This window comes from Labrus mixtus, chromosome 9 (genome assembly GCF_963584025.1).
Source record: "Labrus mixtus chromosome 9, fLabMix1.1, whole genome shotgun sequence".
Classification (NCBI taxonomy): domain Eukaryota; kingdom Metazoa; phylum Chordata; class Actinopteri; order Labriformes; family Labridae; genus Labrus; species Labrus mixtus.
In genome coordinates this window covers 12,202,995-12,221,456 of record NC_083620.1, presented here as the reverse complement: position 1 = coordinate 12,221,456, position 18,462 = coordinate 12,202,995, and the positions used below count along the sequence as shown (strand labels likewise).

Below are 18,462 nucleotides of genomic sequence, written 5' to 3'. Positions count from 1 at the left end.
ATCCTTAGAGGATAGATATTCTGATTCCCAAGGATGTGCAGTATTACATGGTTGTGCATTACTCTGGTGAGATTATACAGCTCTTATTACAGAATGAGACCAGGCGTTAAAAATGAGTGGAAATGCCTTAGACTCCAGAAGGTTAAACAGAACAATCAGGTAAAGAGATACAATACATGATCAAATGGATGGAAAAGAGAGAACGAAGAACTATGACATGTTCCTAAATCATCTTTATTCAAAATACATCATGTCATGACAGCTGCCTGTTCAAAGGCAGCACAGTGCAAGCATACGTTTGGTGTTTGCTAACATTTAATGTGAAAAAAGAGCAAATTCAGGGCAAACTCATATCCAGAGGTGAATGATGCACAAGCGCAACTCCGACGCTAGATTCAACTTCAATGTTTTTGTGTTTGTTGTTTCTCATTAAGAAATACACTCAATTAAATTAAATATCTTTATGTATGTAGTTTTATATGGCAAACCAAACCCCCTTTTAAAAAAAAATGAATGTACATTTTGTCTTTATAACATCATGTTATGGGTCAAGCACCTCAAACCCTGCAAATGAAACATGCATGTTCACTAATAGAACCAGAACCTGTGATGCATTGGCTATCTCGACCAAATAACTTTTTAAAGTTTTGCCAACTAATTAATTCACCTTAAGACCCTGTTAATTGCTGCTCTCCAGTATAATTAAAGGTAGGGTTGATCATTTCTCCTGATACACTTAGGTGAGATTTTGGTTCAAATTGTCTTCAGGTCCTGAAAGGAATTAATAACTCATGAGCTCTGAAACAGGAATGAAGAAAATCCGTCATCTGTAACAGTTGTAAGCCTGTAAAAACTTTGACCAATGTCTGCCACGAGGTGCCATTTTTATGAACCAATCGTGCCTCCCTGTCTCCCTGCTCGTTTTCTACCCCATGCATGCACGAGCCCACACTTGAGGCATGAACTGAGCTCCGCGTATGTACCAATGGCGCTTGTGCATGTAAGTGAGGGCCATGGCTTTTGAGGGAGCACAGAGGGGAGGGGGTGGGTGCAGACGGAGCACTGAGGGAATGCTACTTTCAAAACCTATCAACCCTGCCTTTAACTTCAAGCTTTCTTATAATCCCAGAGTAAGCACTATCTGTCTAAAGAATACTACTGTGATGTCACTGATGTGCTTTTGGTAGTTAAATACATTTACAATGATAGAGAAAAAGAATTCAAAAACCAGGATTGGCCAAGTTACCATATTTGGAAGCATTAAGCGCTTGACACATTACAAGTAAGACATGGATATGAGTTTGTGACACAGCTGGACTGTTATCAACATGGGTAAAAACTAGACATTCAGTGGTTACCAACACTCACATGCTGAACCATGTGAAATGATATTTCAACAGTGATCAAATATCCAATCGTTTTTTATTTTTATTTTATACATTTAGGGTGATCTAAACAAGTGTTTCATAAAAATGCACCACGGACACATTTTCCCATTATATTATTTTACCCACCATGCCATGTTTCGATTACAACGACTCAACATTCCAATATACCATCATAACAATGTGAGCTTTATGTTTTTCCACAGTTCCATTCAGTTCAATATGGTGAACTTTTTAATCTTTTTGTATAATATATATATATATATATATATATATATATATATGAATCTGTTTCAGGTGCATTACGTCAAAGTTGTATTTAAATCTCTCCAAAACACAGTTCAAGTTAGAGATCCAGTAAAAAAGACGGCCCTAACAAAGTCTGTGCTGGAGATCCTTTTCCATGATATGAAATATTGACTTATTATTTCTCAGTATTTTGCAGGTGGCAGATAAAACTCTTCAAAGTGCAACCACATACCCCTTGCAGTCTTTAAATTTAAGATGTCAGCCATATTTCTAAGCATGTTTTAGAATAACATCTACTTACTATAATCTTGAGAAAATGGTGCAACCTGGTGACTTAATTGAGGGAGACCCTGACACACCAAAAGCAAAACCAGACATGCTTTGACTGACTGACCCATGTTGCTGTTGTTTTATGGTAAAACAGACACATATCTCATTTTTGATATACTAATGCATTGTTTCACATGCATTCATGGCACTATAATACATTGAACATGCTTCTTTTGACAAAGTCATTATGATGACATCTCATGGTTAGAGACAAACTAAAATAAATTCCCCTTCTGTCCGTCATGAATATAACTTTTATTATTTAAATCAACTTCTATACCTGACTGTCTGGGAGTCGTCATATTTTTGGGCACCTTTGTTTAATTCCTACAATTAATATAAAGTTTAAAATCAAAGGTTGGCACAAGCCTGGGTTATGTGATTGTGGATGCAAAGTGTTTGTTACTTTAAAATATCACTGACATGTGATTGACAACATTTTGTCTTGTAGTCAACCATAATTGACTTGACTTCATCTCTTAACACATACTCCTAATCAAGTGATAGATGTTTTATGTAGCCTAATGTGAGGGAGGGGGAAAGTAACTAGAATCGCTGACTGATTTCCTTGCACAATATAGTATAATTGTGCACAGATATTGAATGGTCAAAGACTGACAGTTGTTTTAATCCTACACATAACAGAGGCCTGTATTTAGGCAGGAAAAGATGTCACTCCTCTCTGATAACCTAAAGCATTTAGCAAGGAGAATGCAGAGGTTTCAGCCATATGGATGGCTGGTATGACCAGTAAGTGGCAAAGTGCAGAAATTTTCAGATTTGGCAGTGCTGTTTTTATAAGTAAATATATAATCTGAGCTGCAAGTTAGACTAGGTGGTTAGAAAAACATTAAACTACAATTCCCTGCTTTTTTTTTTGACCAGAGCACTTGTAAAATTTAGGCAACCTCACTTCACTGACCAGAAGAAATGCGGGCTTGCACTTTTCTTTAACACACACACACACACACACACACACACACACACACACACACACACACACACACACACACACCCACCCACACAAAAAACATTTGCGTTAAGAAGAACAATTGATGAAGTAGTGAATGCAGATCAGACAAAGGCAGCTTTACATGTTGACATGGAAATGGTAAAAAAACACTGATTTAAATGGTAAATTTAACAATAACTACAATTAGCTGCTAACATTTCAGAACCCTGACAATATGCATAATGGAATACTGTCTCAGCGACCGTGTGTGGAATCTCCTCTTTCATTCATTTACCAGTCCAAATATAAAAAGCGGTAGAGTTTATTGTACAGTTATTAATAATGTGGTAAACCACAGAGCTAATGTCATGGGGCTGCATTTTCATTTCTTCCTAAGCTATACTCAATTTCACTTGATTGTTTGTAGAAAAGAGGGTACGAGCCATGCCATCTATAATACAGCTTTGTGTTCTATAGTTTACTCACATTTTACCCACTTTTAATCTTGAATATTATAAAAAATAACGTTTTGGAGGATTACTATAGTGAACTATGTAGTGCATGGGGCTGCTGTCATGGCTCTGTGAATAAAAAGACAATGTTTATATAATGATCTAAATCAGTGCTTTTCCCACCATGACAAGTCTTAAAAAAAGGAATGTTTGAGAAAGTCGGCCACGAGTAGACAACACTGAGACAGATAGACATAAATGGCTCAGTCACAGACTATTACTTTTCCAGTATTGGAAGGGGGATTACACAGGCGCTAACAAGTGCATGAATGTATATTAAGACATGGTGCCCAAACAGGCAGCTGAGAGACATGGATTTAAGGCAGAGTTGTTACATAAACCCACAATGTAAAAACAATAAACATTTGGTTTAATCTGTTGTTATCACTACCACTAAATGGACAAGCTTTGAAAGAGTCAACTACATCTTCCAGTAGGCCTCATGATGCAATCAACCGTAATTATTAAAAGACTGAATGTGAAAGTCTGAAGTTGCCTGACCTTCATCATAGTGATTAACGGTAAATACATTTTAGTGGTGATGTAGTGAAACTGTTGCCATTCAATTAGGTTTAAACACACTTTGACAATTAGACTGCTGGATAATCATTAAACATTTTCAGAGTGAGATTTTCCGCAGCAGCGCCGTAGCTCAGGAAGAATCTCCGCCATCAGCGCGTCTTTGTACATTCATATTGACTCCACAACAGCGTCATATTGGTGTCCCAGTGAATTTAATGGTGTTACAGCTTTGTAGAAGCAACATTTGTAGAGAGAGTGGGAGCTCCATATACACACTTGCCTTTCCGTCATGTTATCATTAACGTGACGCCATATTGTTTTCAATTGACTGTTTGTAGCTGACCCTTTTTTGCTAGCCAAACGCTGTTAACCAACACGCTGGACACACTGTTTCCTTTATGCTTCTAACACTCATGTAGACAGATCCTGGCAGAAAGCTATGTGATATTTTTTTTACAGATATTTAGCCTTTTTTTTGAAGACCCTGAAAGCAGAAATGACATTTTTAAAAGGATATCAGTTACTTGACAGGTTTGGTTGTAATTGGGAACTCCGTTTCTTGTTGTCTACCACCACAAATCTATGACATACTGACCAAAGCCATTTAAACAAAATCCCAAAGTTTGATTGCAGTAATAGCTGGAAAGTGGATGCATCGGCACAATAAACCATTATAAAACTGATACCAACACATCCTCTCCTGAAATGTTAAAATATTTTAGCTTTAAACAAACTTAAGTATGAATCTCTGCCTCTTAAACCATGGTAAACTTTACAAACAATTAATTAATGATATATCAAACTTCCGCTGAGAATTAGATACTGCAATATGTTTTTTTTTACCATACTCAAACTATACACTGGTATTCATTTTAGGTCACACTACCCAGCCCTAGTTTGTTGTGCAATTTGCTACGATCGTGGCATTCTCATAATAAGAAGGGATTCTAATTGTTTTAAATTGACTTGCAGCTATGAATGAAATAATGTGTTTGAAGATTCTGTTGCAGAAAACGTTTTCCTGGCGTATTTCAAGCAGAAAGACCCACCTCACACAGACATATAGAAATACCCTCACACACATAGAAACATTCAGTACACACTTACTCACACACACACACACACACACACACACACACACATGCAGAATGAATGGACGCATCAGTGCATGATGATTCAAGCTGTGGTTACTACAGATCTTCAGGAAGGGGGGTGCACATGTCTGAAAGAAAATATAAGAAAAAGAGACAATAATATTTGTAATATAACTTGTTTTATGTTAAGTTGTCCCAGTCATTAATGTCCTCGAGGGAAGGCATTAGATAAAGAACTGCTTGTGTTGCTATACTTGTGTTGAGTTCAAATAAACTGTGTTCACAGAAGCGTCATTATCATTTCTCCAAATCAATTAAAACTGTATGACTGACAACAGGACTGGTTAAATCAAACACATATTTACCTGGTGAGGTGCTACGAATGAGCACTCCACAGGCTGCTGATTCAGATGACCCAGCTATGGTTGTCTATAAAGAAATAATACAAGAGGTGTAAAATAAACACAACAGTAGGTTAGGTTTCAGTCAACAAGCAGGGGTTTGAGTTTAATAAGTACTTGGACGGATAGCTTCATTTCTAAACTATGTTTAATTTGGGGTGGAGTACATTTTTAACAGAGTCTGCCCAGGCCTTAAGTAGATCAAATGTATCATCTAAACCTGCATTTCAATTTTAATTCAGTCTTGGACACTTATTGAGTAGCATTGTGAGATGTGTAGCTTTAAAACATCATAATGTATCTTGTACTGGCGTCAGTAAAAGCCCTCATTTCAGCCTCCGTCTGAAACAGTGAATTTCAGCTGCCTGTCTCTTCAATGGTGCGTTCCATTTACCTTGGAACTGGGATCTCCGAGCTCGGAATGATGTCACAACTGAGTTAATCGCGTTCCAGTTGCAAGTTGAACAAGGAACGTGGACGTCTCCAGGAGTACCTTTTTTTTGTTAGTTAATACCAGACGATAACAACACACTGCGTGATAGTTTGCATGCGAAAATAACATGGCAACATGGCTACAGATCGAACTTGCACAATACTTTCTGTGTGATTTATTTAATCACACAAAAATTGGACTAAGCTGCTAATTAACACAATATTTACAGCTTAAACTTAACAGTTGACGCACGAAGCCAAGTTGAAGACATATCAGACCGGTGACTCAGTATTTCAGACTACCGGGATCAAATGGAACGCACCATGAGGCCCTTCCTCCCCACATGCCCACTTTCCTCCGATTAGCCAGCTCTGTTTGCAGTCACAGGGAAATTTGAGTGAGAGACCATGTGGACGTGTCTTTGAAAGAGTTGCCAGGGTTGGGCATGTCCTACAACTTCTTAACATGCTTTGCTCTAAAACGTCGACAGAAACTGACTACAGTTTCTGGGCTCACAAATTTCACGATCCTCACAAAGTTCTTGTAACATCTCGTTCAGAACACCAGAAAACCACATCTGGGGATTACGTCAACAGCTGTGTATCTTGTGTTTAAAAAAAGCTTTGACAAGGTTAAGTGCGAACATCCAACATTGTTAAATGATATGTATGTATTAAAATATGGATCCGCCTCATAGATCTCCTTTTAGCATCTCTAGCTTAAATTTGTCAGAATACAAATGTGATTGTCTATCCGTATGTTTAGGTCTTAGGATATGGTAAATCCTTATGATGGTGATTGGTTGGTCTGGCCTTTAAGATGTAGTTTGTGAGGACCAGTTTTGTGTTTATAAATGTGTGCCTAATTAACTTATTATCACACCTTCTGGTGCCTTCTGGTATATGACTCTTAATTAAGATGCTGATAATTCTATTGGTGGTATGCAGCTTATTACTGTTGGTATGTTGCTGCTGTTCTACTGGCTCATGCCACTTTAGATTCCACAACACTCTTTCCACTGGAAAACAAATCAATTTATTCTTGCTTGATTTGATATGTTTTTTTTTCTTTAATTATTTATTTGGGAATCTCAGTGGGGCAAAAGTGAGATACTGTTCCAGAAGCTAATGCTTTTAAGGATTGAAGCAGTGGCCATCTTTTGTATATATCATGCAAGCAGTGATGACATCTCATATTTACCTGTAGAATATTCCGGGGACAAAAACTGTATACACTGGGGGAGTGTTATTTGCTGGTACTAAAATGACCTTTTTAAGTTGCATTATGCCAGTAGAACACATGAGGGAAACTGCCATAATGAATTGGCTTGTTCCATTGAAACATGAGTGACACACCATTTCAGCGCCAGTGGCAGGTCCTTCTTGAGGAAGGAGGGTGATACGGTTAGATTTCTTACTTGGTTCCCTCCTCTGCAACACCTTCAGCCTCCAGCTTTCCTTCTTCTTCCATCTTCTCCTCTGAAATCAGTTCTTGTTTCTGGTGACGACGGAGGCATTTCACTACCACCATGGAAAGGATCAGGAGAGCTAATGCTCCACCCACTGAAGCCCCTATTGCAACCGCAATGGTTGAATCTCTTGGAGGAGGAACTATAAGGAGGGGAGAGGAGAGGGTTAAATAGTCTGCAGACAAAAAGATGGAGACAAATGCACTGCTGGCTAAAAGCTCTACCAGGCTGATTAAACAGAGTGGAAAGAAGGAAAGTGCTGCTGAGTTAGCCTCATAGGAGAGTGTGTGTGCGTGTGAGTGCATGAAAAAGATGCCTGGGACTAAGTTCAGGCTCTTGTTGGTCATTAATAAGTAAAACGCTGAGTCATCACCAGTAGGCGCTCACGCTCAAGGAAACTCACACACAGACAAACAGTATGCTATAATTGATTGTGTAACATTGATCCTTAAAGCCGGCTGGTAAAGAACATCTATTGCACTGCAGAAAACAATGAAATTACAATCACTTCTTTGGGACCACATTCTAAGAAAGAAGGAAAAAATCATCATGCTCATATCACTGTTTCAAACTAATATTGATTTCAAAATACCCATTGTGTCCATTTTTAGCTTGCATCAGCATGTGCACATTTAAGCGAGTGTAAACAGCTGATTGTGCAAAGCCACAAATGGTCGGTTGTAGCCAAATATTGGCAACAGCTGTGGCTAGATAAAAGTGTCACTTATTCTGCCAACAGACATTATGGTATTTCATATATTTTTTCCATGGGTACACTAAAAATACACTGATATGAACAGGAAATAACAGAATGAATAGCTCTTGCAGCCCTTACATACTTGTTTCACAGTCAATTTTAGCCCAATATTGACACACATGATGCTTTATGTAGTAGAACTCACCCTTAAAAATCCACGTCCAAGTTTAGTTTATGCTAACATGAGCGTAAACGTAGTCAGGCAATGTATGTTTAAAGCAAGGGTTTAGGGTTTATAGATACTTGGGGCATGATCCACAAATGTATTGTGCTGCTTTTGCAGACGCTAAACCTTTTCGAATGAGATAAAAAGATAGTTTGTAATCCACAGCGCACATGCAAAGGTTGAAATGCATGCAAACGACACTGCCAAGCAGATAGTGCCCTTGGTAAATTAGGGAAAATAAGAACATTCGGTGCAAAATGTCCCCCTTCCTTAGTTCAAATAAGCTTTTTTGAAAATACCAGCGCTAATTCCCACAAGCCGTTACAGTGGTGCTATTTAACATCTGTGAGACCTTGTGGCGTAATTTCTGCTTCTCTCCCTTTTCTCTCTCTCCGCTGACTAAAATATACGCAAAAGGACAAGACATTGTACTTAGCTGGGGTAACTGTGGATCAGTATTTGTTCGAGAAGTCACTTGCAAACTTTCCAGTGATCAGGAAAACAATTCCGCCTCTCTATGACTTTAAAATAAATGATCTGTTAAAGTCTCTAAATATTACTGTGGTATTGATATTATTAATATAACCATATAATCAGCAACTCAACACTTCATCCACAGAGGTTTGGAGCCGTTGCACATTTGTTTTTTTGGGGTTATTTTTTCAACTTTCCCTTGCTTGCTCCATTCAGAGAGGAAGCTTTGTTGTAAACAGTGGAAGTCATTTTAAATTGTTCAAGACTTGCATGAAAATAAACCCTGAAAAGGTTTCCCCTCCCCTCCTAGCTCATCGTCTTTATGTGGACAAAACAGCCTCATCAGCAGCTCAGCACCGAGAAAAGGTGCAGACCGCTTTTCTTCACATTACGCTGCAAAAAAAAAGAGCAAACTGCGCAGAGCAGGAAGCTTTGTGACCATGTAAGCGTAGGCATATAATAAGTGCAAATTCTTTTGCGGAAAGGATGCTTCAACAAGACAGAACGTGGGTGCAATTTCTGCACAATTAATTGTGCTATTAGCAGGAGCAATCCATTTTTAGTGGATCTGGCCCTTAGTGTTTTGTATTTTCAGACAGTAGGGTAAGTTACTTACGTTCCGTGACAACCTTGAGCTCTATGACACCAAGTCCTTGGATGCGGTCTGGAGGGTTTCGCACATAGCATTTGTAAAACCCCTCATCCTCTTTCTGAACATCTGAAAGGGTGATTGACAGGTCGTTCTTCTCCAGGATTCCAACAAACGAGACCCGATCTCCAAAGCGGTCTGAGCGCAGAACCATTCCTTTTTTCCTAAAGTATGTCATAAACTATGGATGAAGAGAGAGAAAGAATGAGTGAGAGTTCATAAGGACTGAGATTTTAAATTGTCGGCAAGGCACGCTGGTTGTTTAGAATAGAGACGAGACGTTTTACCATGTCTTCTGTATCATTAAGTGATTCTTGGTAGGTCCAGTTCATGGCAAACTTGGTAGCGTCCATCTTGTAGCAGGATGTAAATGTGCAGGGGATTTTGACAGTTGTTCCATTGAGAGCATTTAGTGTATTGGGCATCAACACATCCATGCATGAACATCCTGTAAATGAAAATAACACAATTGTTAATAGTGTGCTACCAACAATAATGAGATATCTAGGCTTCAAGGAGGGAAGCAGATCTGACTCTTGTTAAGTTTCAATGGATTTATAACAAACTGAAGAACAAACACAGTAGATTGTGTATTTAAATATGAAGGAAAAAAAACTAAAAGGAATGTAAATGACAATAATCAAAATAACATTACTTGTACACATTTTGGAATTTTGAGCATGCATAACTTAAATGTTATCTCACACCTCTGTAATGATTGTGAATTCTGAAGGATTGGACATTTCAGGGCTCCATGTTAAACCAAACATACTTCAACTCAGACAGCATTTTCTGAACAGCTGAAAAATGCAATACATCAGCTGTTTTAGTCAGCCAGTTTTTAGTGAGGATGGGGGTGTCCATGTTACTGCTGACTCGTCTTCCGCACTTTGTCTGGAGAGCACTTTTGTCTTTCAGGCTGACAGTCATTTGATGTGATTTTTTTTTTATCCCAGAGAATACATTTAAAGTGAGCAAAACCGATAAAATGATTGTAGATCAAGCTTTATGCCAGCTATACACTCAACAGTTCCAGACATGTCTGTGTAAAACATGGCACACAGGAAGTGGTGGCCTCTACTGTACTACATGTATTTCTTGTCCTTGATCTGTCTGTAGTGTACTAGTACATTGAATTTCCAAGCACCTCCAAGGTCTAGACATTGAAAGGCAAGTTCTAGTCATGTTCACAAAAACTTGATTTGATTTGGAGTGGTACACACTATGCCATTGCTGCTGTACAGCAGATGGTGGCATCCACCTCGATCAAGAATTTCAGATTTAAAATCCTCCTATGGGATTTCAAAATGTAGCATGTAAGCTTATACTATACAGCTTTCAATGGAGTTGCGCCATTTACATTGGAAGTGGTTACCCTAGCCTTGAAGCCAGACAAAATTTCTTTCTAATCTTTTATTTGGTCTGGCTCTTATAATACTTAACTGTGAAACCCACATCTTTGAAATGGTATGAATTATAAAATGTAGAAATCTAGGTGTAGTAGAAGCCACCATATTCTCTTTTTAGCAATCCCTCATTGTAGGCAACCTAGACATTTACTTGTAGTTGAGGGTAAATTAGTTTTGTGATACATTGTAATTGTTTAATTTTCCTATTGATCGTGAATAACAGTGGATTAAAACTAATAAATAAAAAAACCTAAAGACTAAAGGTAGGCATATGTCATTTTTCACTGGTATAAAAGTTTTATTAAACCTGGGATGGGTAATCTGGCACTAACAAAAAGCAAGTGGGTACCTCTGGTGTTAAAAAATGAAGCTAATGTGGAAGTGCAAATAACTGCAGTTCACAGAGTGTCCACTTGAGGCTGGCTGCAAAAGCAAAAGTCACATACAACCTAATGCAAAAAGTACAATTTTTATAGAAGAAATGCACATGTTCTCTGGTATAAAAAACTATTTGGTCTGAAAAGCTAATTTCTGTATGGGGGGGGGGGGGGGGGGGGGGGTGAATATTAACCATTTTTATTTTACAAAGTCTTCAGAGTTGTTCATAATAAGAGATGTGGCTGATCTGACTGATGGTTGTGTGTAGCTGTTTGCTGTTGTCAGGAGGCTTTAAGCTGGTTTGAGACAGCAGATCCAATATGCCGACTGCCATCTATGGGCTTCAAAAGTCGGCTTCAGAAACCCATGGGTGATGTCACTGAGACTACGTCTACATTTTATACAGTCTACTTACTTTAAGACATGTAACCTATGTATTGTGGCCATCTGATTTTCAAAAACGTTGCTTGATTAGAAGAGTATGAGTATCAGTCAGAGTAATTGAGACCCTGCTGTTAAAAATAGGACGAATGTCAGGATAGCAAATTCTCACATTTTTGTGCCTTGACAGACCAAAAGCCTCCTTTTAAAATATAATGTTATGTTAAAATATCATTAATTCTTTCAAGTTTCCTAACAGTACGACTCTACACTCCCCAGACAGAATCTGTGCCTCTCTCTCTCTCTCTCTCTCTCTGTGTGTGTGTGTGTGTGTGTGTGTGTGTGTGTGTGTGTGTGTTTGTGTGACGGGACTCTGCACCATTCTCGTCCTCCGCAGTCGGGTGTTTCTGGCTCCCTTCCCACTGCTGCTGCACCACTCTACAGGCCTGCCTCTCTGCACCACACACATATTGTACTAACACACACACACACACACCCCCACACATGCACTTTTAACATCTCCTCCCATCACCCATATGTATAATTTACACACATAAGCACACCCAATTATCCACTGCACACAGTTCACCCCAGTCAGGTGGCTTGTGATGCAGAGTCCTGCTTTCTCACAAAAATAATGCACACGCAAGCAGACGCAAACCCCCTGCAAAGTGTGCATTGTCAGCAGTGAGCTAAGCATGCTAGCGTGTGCTAAGTCAATGTCATCCCTGCATACAGACCAATGTGTAGGCACAGCTGACAGAGAGAAATCCAAGCAGACACCGTCACACAACTCACTCACACATGTAAGCACTGTATACACATATCTAACTTTGCTATTGTAACCCATACACACGTATACTGTGTGAGACACAGTTGGATACATGCCCCTGCTGACTCAGCAGTCCTGTGGATAGTGGGAAAAGAGAGGCAGATGCAGAATTGCTCACAAATGAAATACTGCAGTGAAGCCACCTCACGCAACTCCTCCCTCTCTTTGCCCCTCCCTTTTTTTTTTTCCTCTCCCATCTCCGTTCACCTCTCTTGCCTCCTCTCACGCATTTTTCTCCCCCCTTAGAATCCCTATTCTCTCCTCGACCCCCTCTTCTAGCCTTAAAATGACACTTCTTCTTTTTCTCCACATCCTCACATCACCCAAATTCCAAGGATTGCTGTCTCACTCCCCTTCTCCCTCCCTTCCATTGATGCCGTTACCTTCACAAGGTCACAGCGGAAAAATAGGTAAGCCATAGGTAGGTCTGTTACATCATCACTCCTGTGCCCTCCCTATCCCTCTCATCCAACTCTACATTACGTGACCACCTTCCCATAAGGTTTTCAACACAAAATCCTATACCAGAAAGATGATATATCTAAATGTAAGTGAAACAACTGAGCTTCCCCTGGCTGATCAGAAAGGAGCGAAAGAAAGCTCGTACAGGCAAAGAGCTGGTACAGCAGTTAGTTACATGTGTGAGGAATGAAACTCTTTAAAGCATGTGAAGATTATATTTTCACTTAATCCATATTGAAAACCGCCGAAGTGTCTCAATTTGTATTGTAAAAAAAGATTAAAGCAATAGATAACTTTGAGTCAGAGAGGGATTACAATAAACCAAGTAACAGTGTCAATCAGGGGCATTTTTCCATTCTGATTGTACAATATGTGGCTGAAAACCATTTTGGATAGTTTCAATACATATGATTTAATAATAACTCTTCTGCCCCTGTATCTCAGTTCAGTGAGTCGTCTATGGAGTGTCATGGAAAAGAGTTTGTAGAATCCACTGAAGACACAACATGACAAATCTCCCTCATGAAGGTCGCTTCTAAAAGTGATTTAAAGCTTCTTTAAGGTCACACTCTAATGCCTGCATCTCAGTATTTAGAGGATATACCAAAAAAAAAGTGAAGCCTAGGGCTCTATTTTTCTAGACTAGACCTGATTTGATGTAGTAATTAGCAGTATTACCACATACTTGTTTTGGTGTCGAGGATAATTCTGACTACATTAAGGGAATTCTGTGAGAGGAGTTACTCCTGAAGTGGTTTAATGGAGTTTAAAACCAGTGCCCCTTCTTGTTTTGAGTGTGTCTGTCTACATGTGTGTGTTCTCAAACTGGGACCCTCCTTGAACAATTTTCCAAGGAGCCATTAATTCATACATGGATAATCAGCATAAAATATTATCATTCAGATAATCAGACAAAAGGTTGTGCTTTTTTTCTTTTCTTCTTCACCTAGCTCACTGTAAGGTCTCAACACTGCTCTCAAACTGGTCCCAATCGTGAATTCAGTAGGTGTCCCGCAGGGTTACATTTGGCTTAATGATGATGCATCACGAGGAGTTAGTCAGTCACATTACATTTGATCGTTTCTGGTGTAAAAACATGCTCACATTCCAAGCTACTCTCACTGGGGGCACACATTGTTATTTAATAGCTTTCATTTCTGCTGCTGTCTGGAATCTGAATAATTGATTTTGTGTGAGAACTGAGAAGTGTTACTATTTAAAAGTTGCAGTCGACAATTTAGTGTTCTGATGATTTGACACTAATTTTGTGGGCTAGTCAGAAAACGGTTGCAGCAGGCGGTCTGTCTCACTATGCCAGAAAGAAAAGCCTTTTTTTCTTGTCAAATGTTACCATTGGTAAAGTGTTTCTCTCTTGACGGTTTATGTTCACAACACAACTTGTAAAGGCAAAACACTTTGTATGGATGATGTGTTGACCTCAGCATTCGGCCTCTTAATTCTTAAGCCCTTGTCTTGTTGAGTGGTGATTCAGTTGTGTTCTTGCACTGCTTCGGCTTAGCTCTAGTGCCCCCTTCTTTTGACAAAGCAACATTGCACCCTGCCCACTGCAGCATTCTGTGCAGCTGCCCATACATTACAGCTCACAACAACAATATGACACCCATCAGTAATGTTTAGAGCAGTAGCAGGGAGTCATGTGTGCTGGAACAGCTTTGGTATGACTATGTCATAACTGGATTCCTAACAGCCTTGAAACCCTATAAAGAAATACTGACACAGTACTGTGTCAGCCTGCAGCATCTTGTGTGTTAGGTTACTGTCATATAAGCAATATGTGAACAAAGCAAATAATCATGTCAGCAGAAGGAGATGCTTTATACAGGAGAATTGGCATTATTTCCCTGCTCTGCATAGATAGAATAACAGCATATGTCCCTGCTTGTTTTAATATCACTATATAAACCATACAACATTGAAAATATTGACTTGATGAGTGAGAGTTGAAAGGTACTTTCAGTCCCTCCACGTTCTGGATTATTGACAGTTGTGCTTCTTTTTTTGCAGAGCATCAAAGTTTGATTGCTTTAACTTTGAGTATTGGTAGCTTTCAAAAAAAAGATCACAGTCTTTATGTTAAATCCACACAGAAACATACGAGTAGTGAGACTGGCAAAATGAATCTAGTTGTGGATAGTGGTCATTTTAGTTCTGTATCAGCATGTTTAGTGTTAGTATCAGTGATTAAGCAACTGATGGGATGCATCTTTAAAACAGTTGAGCTTATTATTGTTTTAGTTAAGTCAAGTTTAAGTTAACTGTTTGTTGCACAGTTTGACTTGAGCTTAAAGCCTCTAGACGATGATCTGAAGAGAGATACTGGGTCCATGTTACTGTATGTTAATGCACTCGTACACTTGACTGACAATGTCATGCTGCAGAATCATGTTATAGACGAATAAGTGTTGTTTATTTGAAGGTATTAAGTTTATAATGTCAATTGTTTAACATCCACTTTTTCTTGGAAAAAATGACACATTGTAATTCAAATCACATTTTTCAAAATGACAGTTTGTATGAGTTCAGAAAAAACAAGTTTTCCACCTTGTGACAATTATTTTTAATAACTCAAGAAAAGGTTTATTTAGCTTTGGAAATGAGACAATATTCTAAGCCCAGATGGGATTTTATATCATCAGAGTTCATCAGAATGGTTTAGATAAAATGATCCAATTAGACAAGGTATGGTTTATCACTGGCAGAAAAATGGTACAATCTGACAAATGTGGTGTCGTAGATAGAACAATAATTTATATCTGAAGAAGTGGATAGACTTTATAAAGTCATAAAAATGAAATACTTAAGTAAAGAAAAAATCTACTTTCTATTTAAGTTTATTTACTAACACAAAACGCCTTGCTGTTTAATGATGCATCAGTAGTCCACGTTGATGCCTCTTAAGGATTGCGTGCCATTTAATATACAGTTGAAGCATTTTCTTTAAAGGTGTTGCTGCCCTCTAGTGCCTGTTTTCAGTAAGTGTAACAGTAGGGAGTAAAGTTAAATTATTTATTGGTGGGAAACATTCCTTCCAGGATTCTGCAGAGTTGTATAAGCATTCTGACAAACCAGTTGTCAGGCAAGAGACACGGCTGTGAAGCAGGAAGTGGCACATAACAGTCCCAGTTGATGGCAATCTCTGTTTTCCATTTTGTGAGGTATCTTAATGTGAAAGACCATTTTAAAATACAGCTCATGCACATTTCTACAAATATTTGATTTAATAAGGATAAGCTACAAATATCAAAAATGAAGACAGAGACGCAGCGATGTTCCCTTTAGCAGCAACAGTATCTGAGAAGCTCCTCTATGCAACAAGTTCACAGAAACAGTCAACCTTTGGTGGGAGATCCCCATAACAGCTTTAAACCGGTGAACTGCAGTTTGATGATCAGTCTTTTTTATTGGCTCTCAGTGTTTGTATGTTGATGTAAGCTGTTGGCTTTAAAATCATTTGAAAACAATGCCTTCTACTTCACAGAGGATTTGATTGTATGCCATTGGGTAGAGGATCTCATTTAAGTTGCATTCATTGTTGTTCGTTGTTCCATATTTTGCTCTGATAAGAAATTGATTTAATATAGGCAATCAGCAGGTAGAGAGTAGGTAGGCTACCATTATGTTATGTAATGCAGGATGGCTTTTGTTTGTTGTCTGCTGGAAAACACCTTCTGTTCAGTTGCTGGCTTTCAGCTGAAGCATTGATGCTCTGCTTTGAACAGATGTGGGTCACGCCTACTGGAGGCCCTTTTTTGATCTGGCAGCTACCTTTTTTTTCTCCGGGAATAATCATGAACCAGTCTGGGTTTGATACGTTTGCATTCGCTCCCTGCTGCATGCAATCCTAAACACAAATACAACAGTTGTTTTGATATGGTATGTCTCCTTTTGAATACCAGGCCTATGAATATAACCAGCACATTGTTAGCACCTGATTCTAGGCCTATATTTTGATCTGTCAGTCACAGCAACCACAACACTGACTCACAGACCCCCTGTAATGTACACTGTGATTGTGCAAGAAGACCTAGCCCATATTTATTTTTATGCAGTGCATCATAATCCTGTTTAAAGGCTGTGATACACTGGATCAATGCTGTGGCTGTCAACAGAAATAACGTGGAGACTTAAGGGAGACTGCATCCTCTACCACGATTTTGTAAAGCCTCGAGCAATTGTGGAAAGTCCAAACAATCTGTTATTTTCTTTCTCCACGGTTTTTGTCAGCAGGGGAAATGCTGTAGCCTAGTAACAATTATTGTGGGTAGGCTATCTCATCTCTCTCTCTCTCTCTCTGTCTCTCTTTATCACACGCACAAACACAACAAGAGAGAAATGGAGAAGAATGTGGCCGTTTGCGGTCGCCATAATCGAACCGTTGTTTGTCGTATCAATGTGCATTGATCGGTTTGGTTGTTTTGTGTCTTACCGGAGAGCGAGAGCAGCAGCACGAGCAGCGCCGCGCTCACTGACAGCTGAACGCCACAGCTCATCTTCAGCGCGCGTGAACACATCTTCTCTTCTTCTTCTTTTTATGAAAAAAAAAAACGTCCAACCTCCAAAAATATCAAATTTAGAAAGACAGAGCAAGCATGTAGCGGTGGGGTGCGTTAAAATGCTAAAAAAACAGTATTTTTTTTGTTTTAGAGGCAGGACATGGCTGGCAGTGTCTGTAGCCGTATGATGGTTGATCTCATGGATGTCGGTTTGTTTGCGATGGAGGAAGGCGGGCGTTACTAGTTGTAGGCTTAGAGCTATAATTTGATGGAGCAGGGATGTGCAGTGGATTTTACAGGGACAGGGGCTCAAAATTCACAAAAAGGTATTTAAAAAATAAATAAAATAAATGTATCGCCGGAATGACAACTTTTGTTGTACTGTTAAATTAAATACATACATAATAAATAAATACAATACATACAAACTCATGATGGAGGGGTAGTTCATACATTGATCCTTGACAGTTAAGTAGGCTGTTTATTTTTTATTTTTTTTATTTCACAGGGACAGTGCATATTAATAAACATTCCTGTAAATATGTCAGTTAGCCAAAAGGCACATTTTTTATCCCTTGTCCCCGGCCAGAATTTATAAAAGGCTCCCTAAAAGAAAACAAATTCTAACATTGCTAAAAGCTATAAATAGAAATATCATGACAGTAATGAAGGCAGACAGGTGAGTAGCCACAGGTGAAAATACATAAACCATGCAGGACACAGATAAAGCAGCCTGTGGTTAATATTCAAAATATATATAACATGCAGTACAGAATGTGGAGCAGCTTTGAGCAGACATAACAATGTTCAAAATTAAACAGGTATTAGTAAAAGCACGTATCCAATAACCTACTAAAGTAAATGTTACGTGCACACAACAGGACAACATGTAACACTATTATACAATAAACATGTACAAATCATACGAGGTCACATGTAAAACATTGAGTGAGCTATACCTGAAGCTTAAGTGACGTGTACATGAAAGGAATTTACATGAGAAATTTCTGGAGTTAAGAATATGTAGACATGGCATGCTAGGCTTCCCCTTTGTACTGCAAATCATCTCCAATAAAGGTGGAAACCTTCTCCCA

General features: G+C 38.8%; 1 protein-coding gene across 1 annotated transcript; it reads right to left on the bottom strand.

The window, feature by feature from the left end:
• Window positions 1–216: 216 nt before the first annotated feature.
• Window positions 217–17,563, bottom strand: scn2b (sodium channel, voltage-gated, type II, beta). The gene is made up of 6 exons (XM_061046264.1): window positions 17,302–17,563; window positions 9,680–9,840; window positions 9,360–9,573; window positions 7,296–7,488; window positions 5,410–5,473; window positions 217–5,172 (listed from the first exon to the last, which is right to left on the bottom strand). Exons 1-5 carry the CDS (start codon window positions 17,384–17,386, stop codon window positions 5,464–5,466), a joined length of 663 nt encoding a protein of 220 aa, XP_060902247.1. The 5' UTR covers window positions 17,387–17,563; the 3' UTR covers window positions 217–5,172; window positions 5,410–5,463.
• Between the last annotated feature and the right edge of the window lie 899 nt (window positions 17,564–18,462).

Bases quoted from the DNA above. Each gene is read 5' to 3' on its own strand.
- scn2b (XM_061046264.1), bottom strand. From the start codon at position 17,386: ATGTGTTCACGCGCGCTGAAGATGAGCTGTGGCGTTCAGCTGTCAGTG. The intron at 9,574-9,679 runs GTAAAACGTCTC...CTTCATCCATAG, and splicing joins TTAATGATACAGAAGACATG to TTTATGACATACTTTAGGAA. The intron at 7,489-9,359 runs GTAAGTAACTTA...CCCTCCTTATAG, and splicing joins GCTCAAGGTTGTCACGGAAC to TTCCTCCTCCAAGAGATTCA.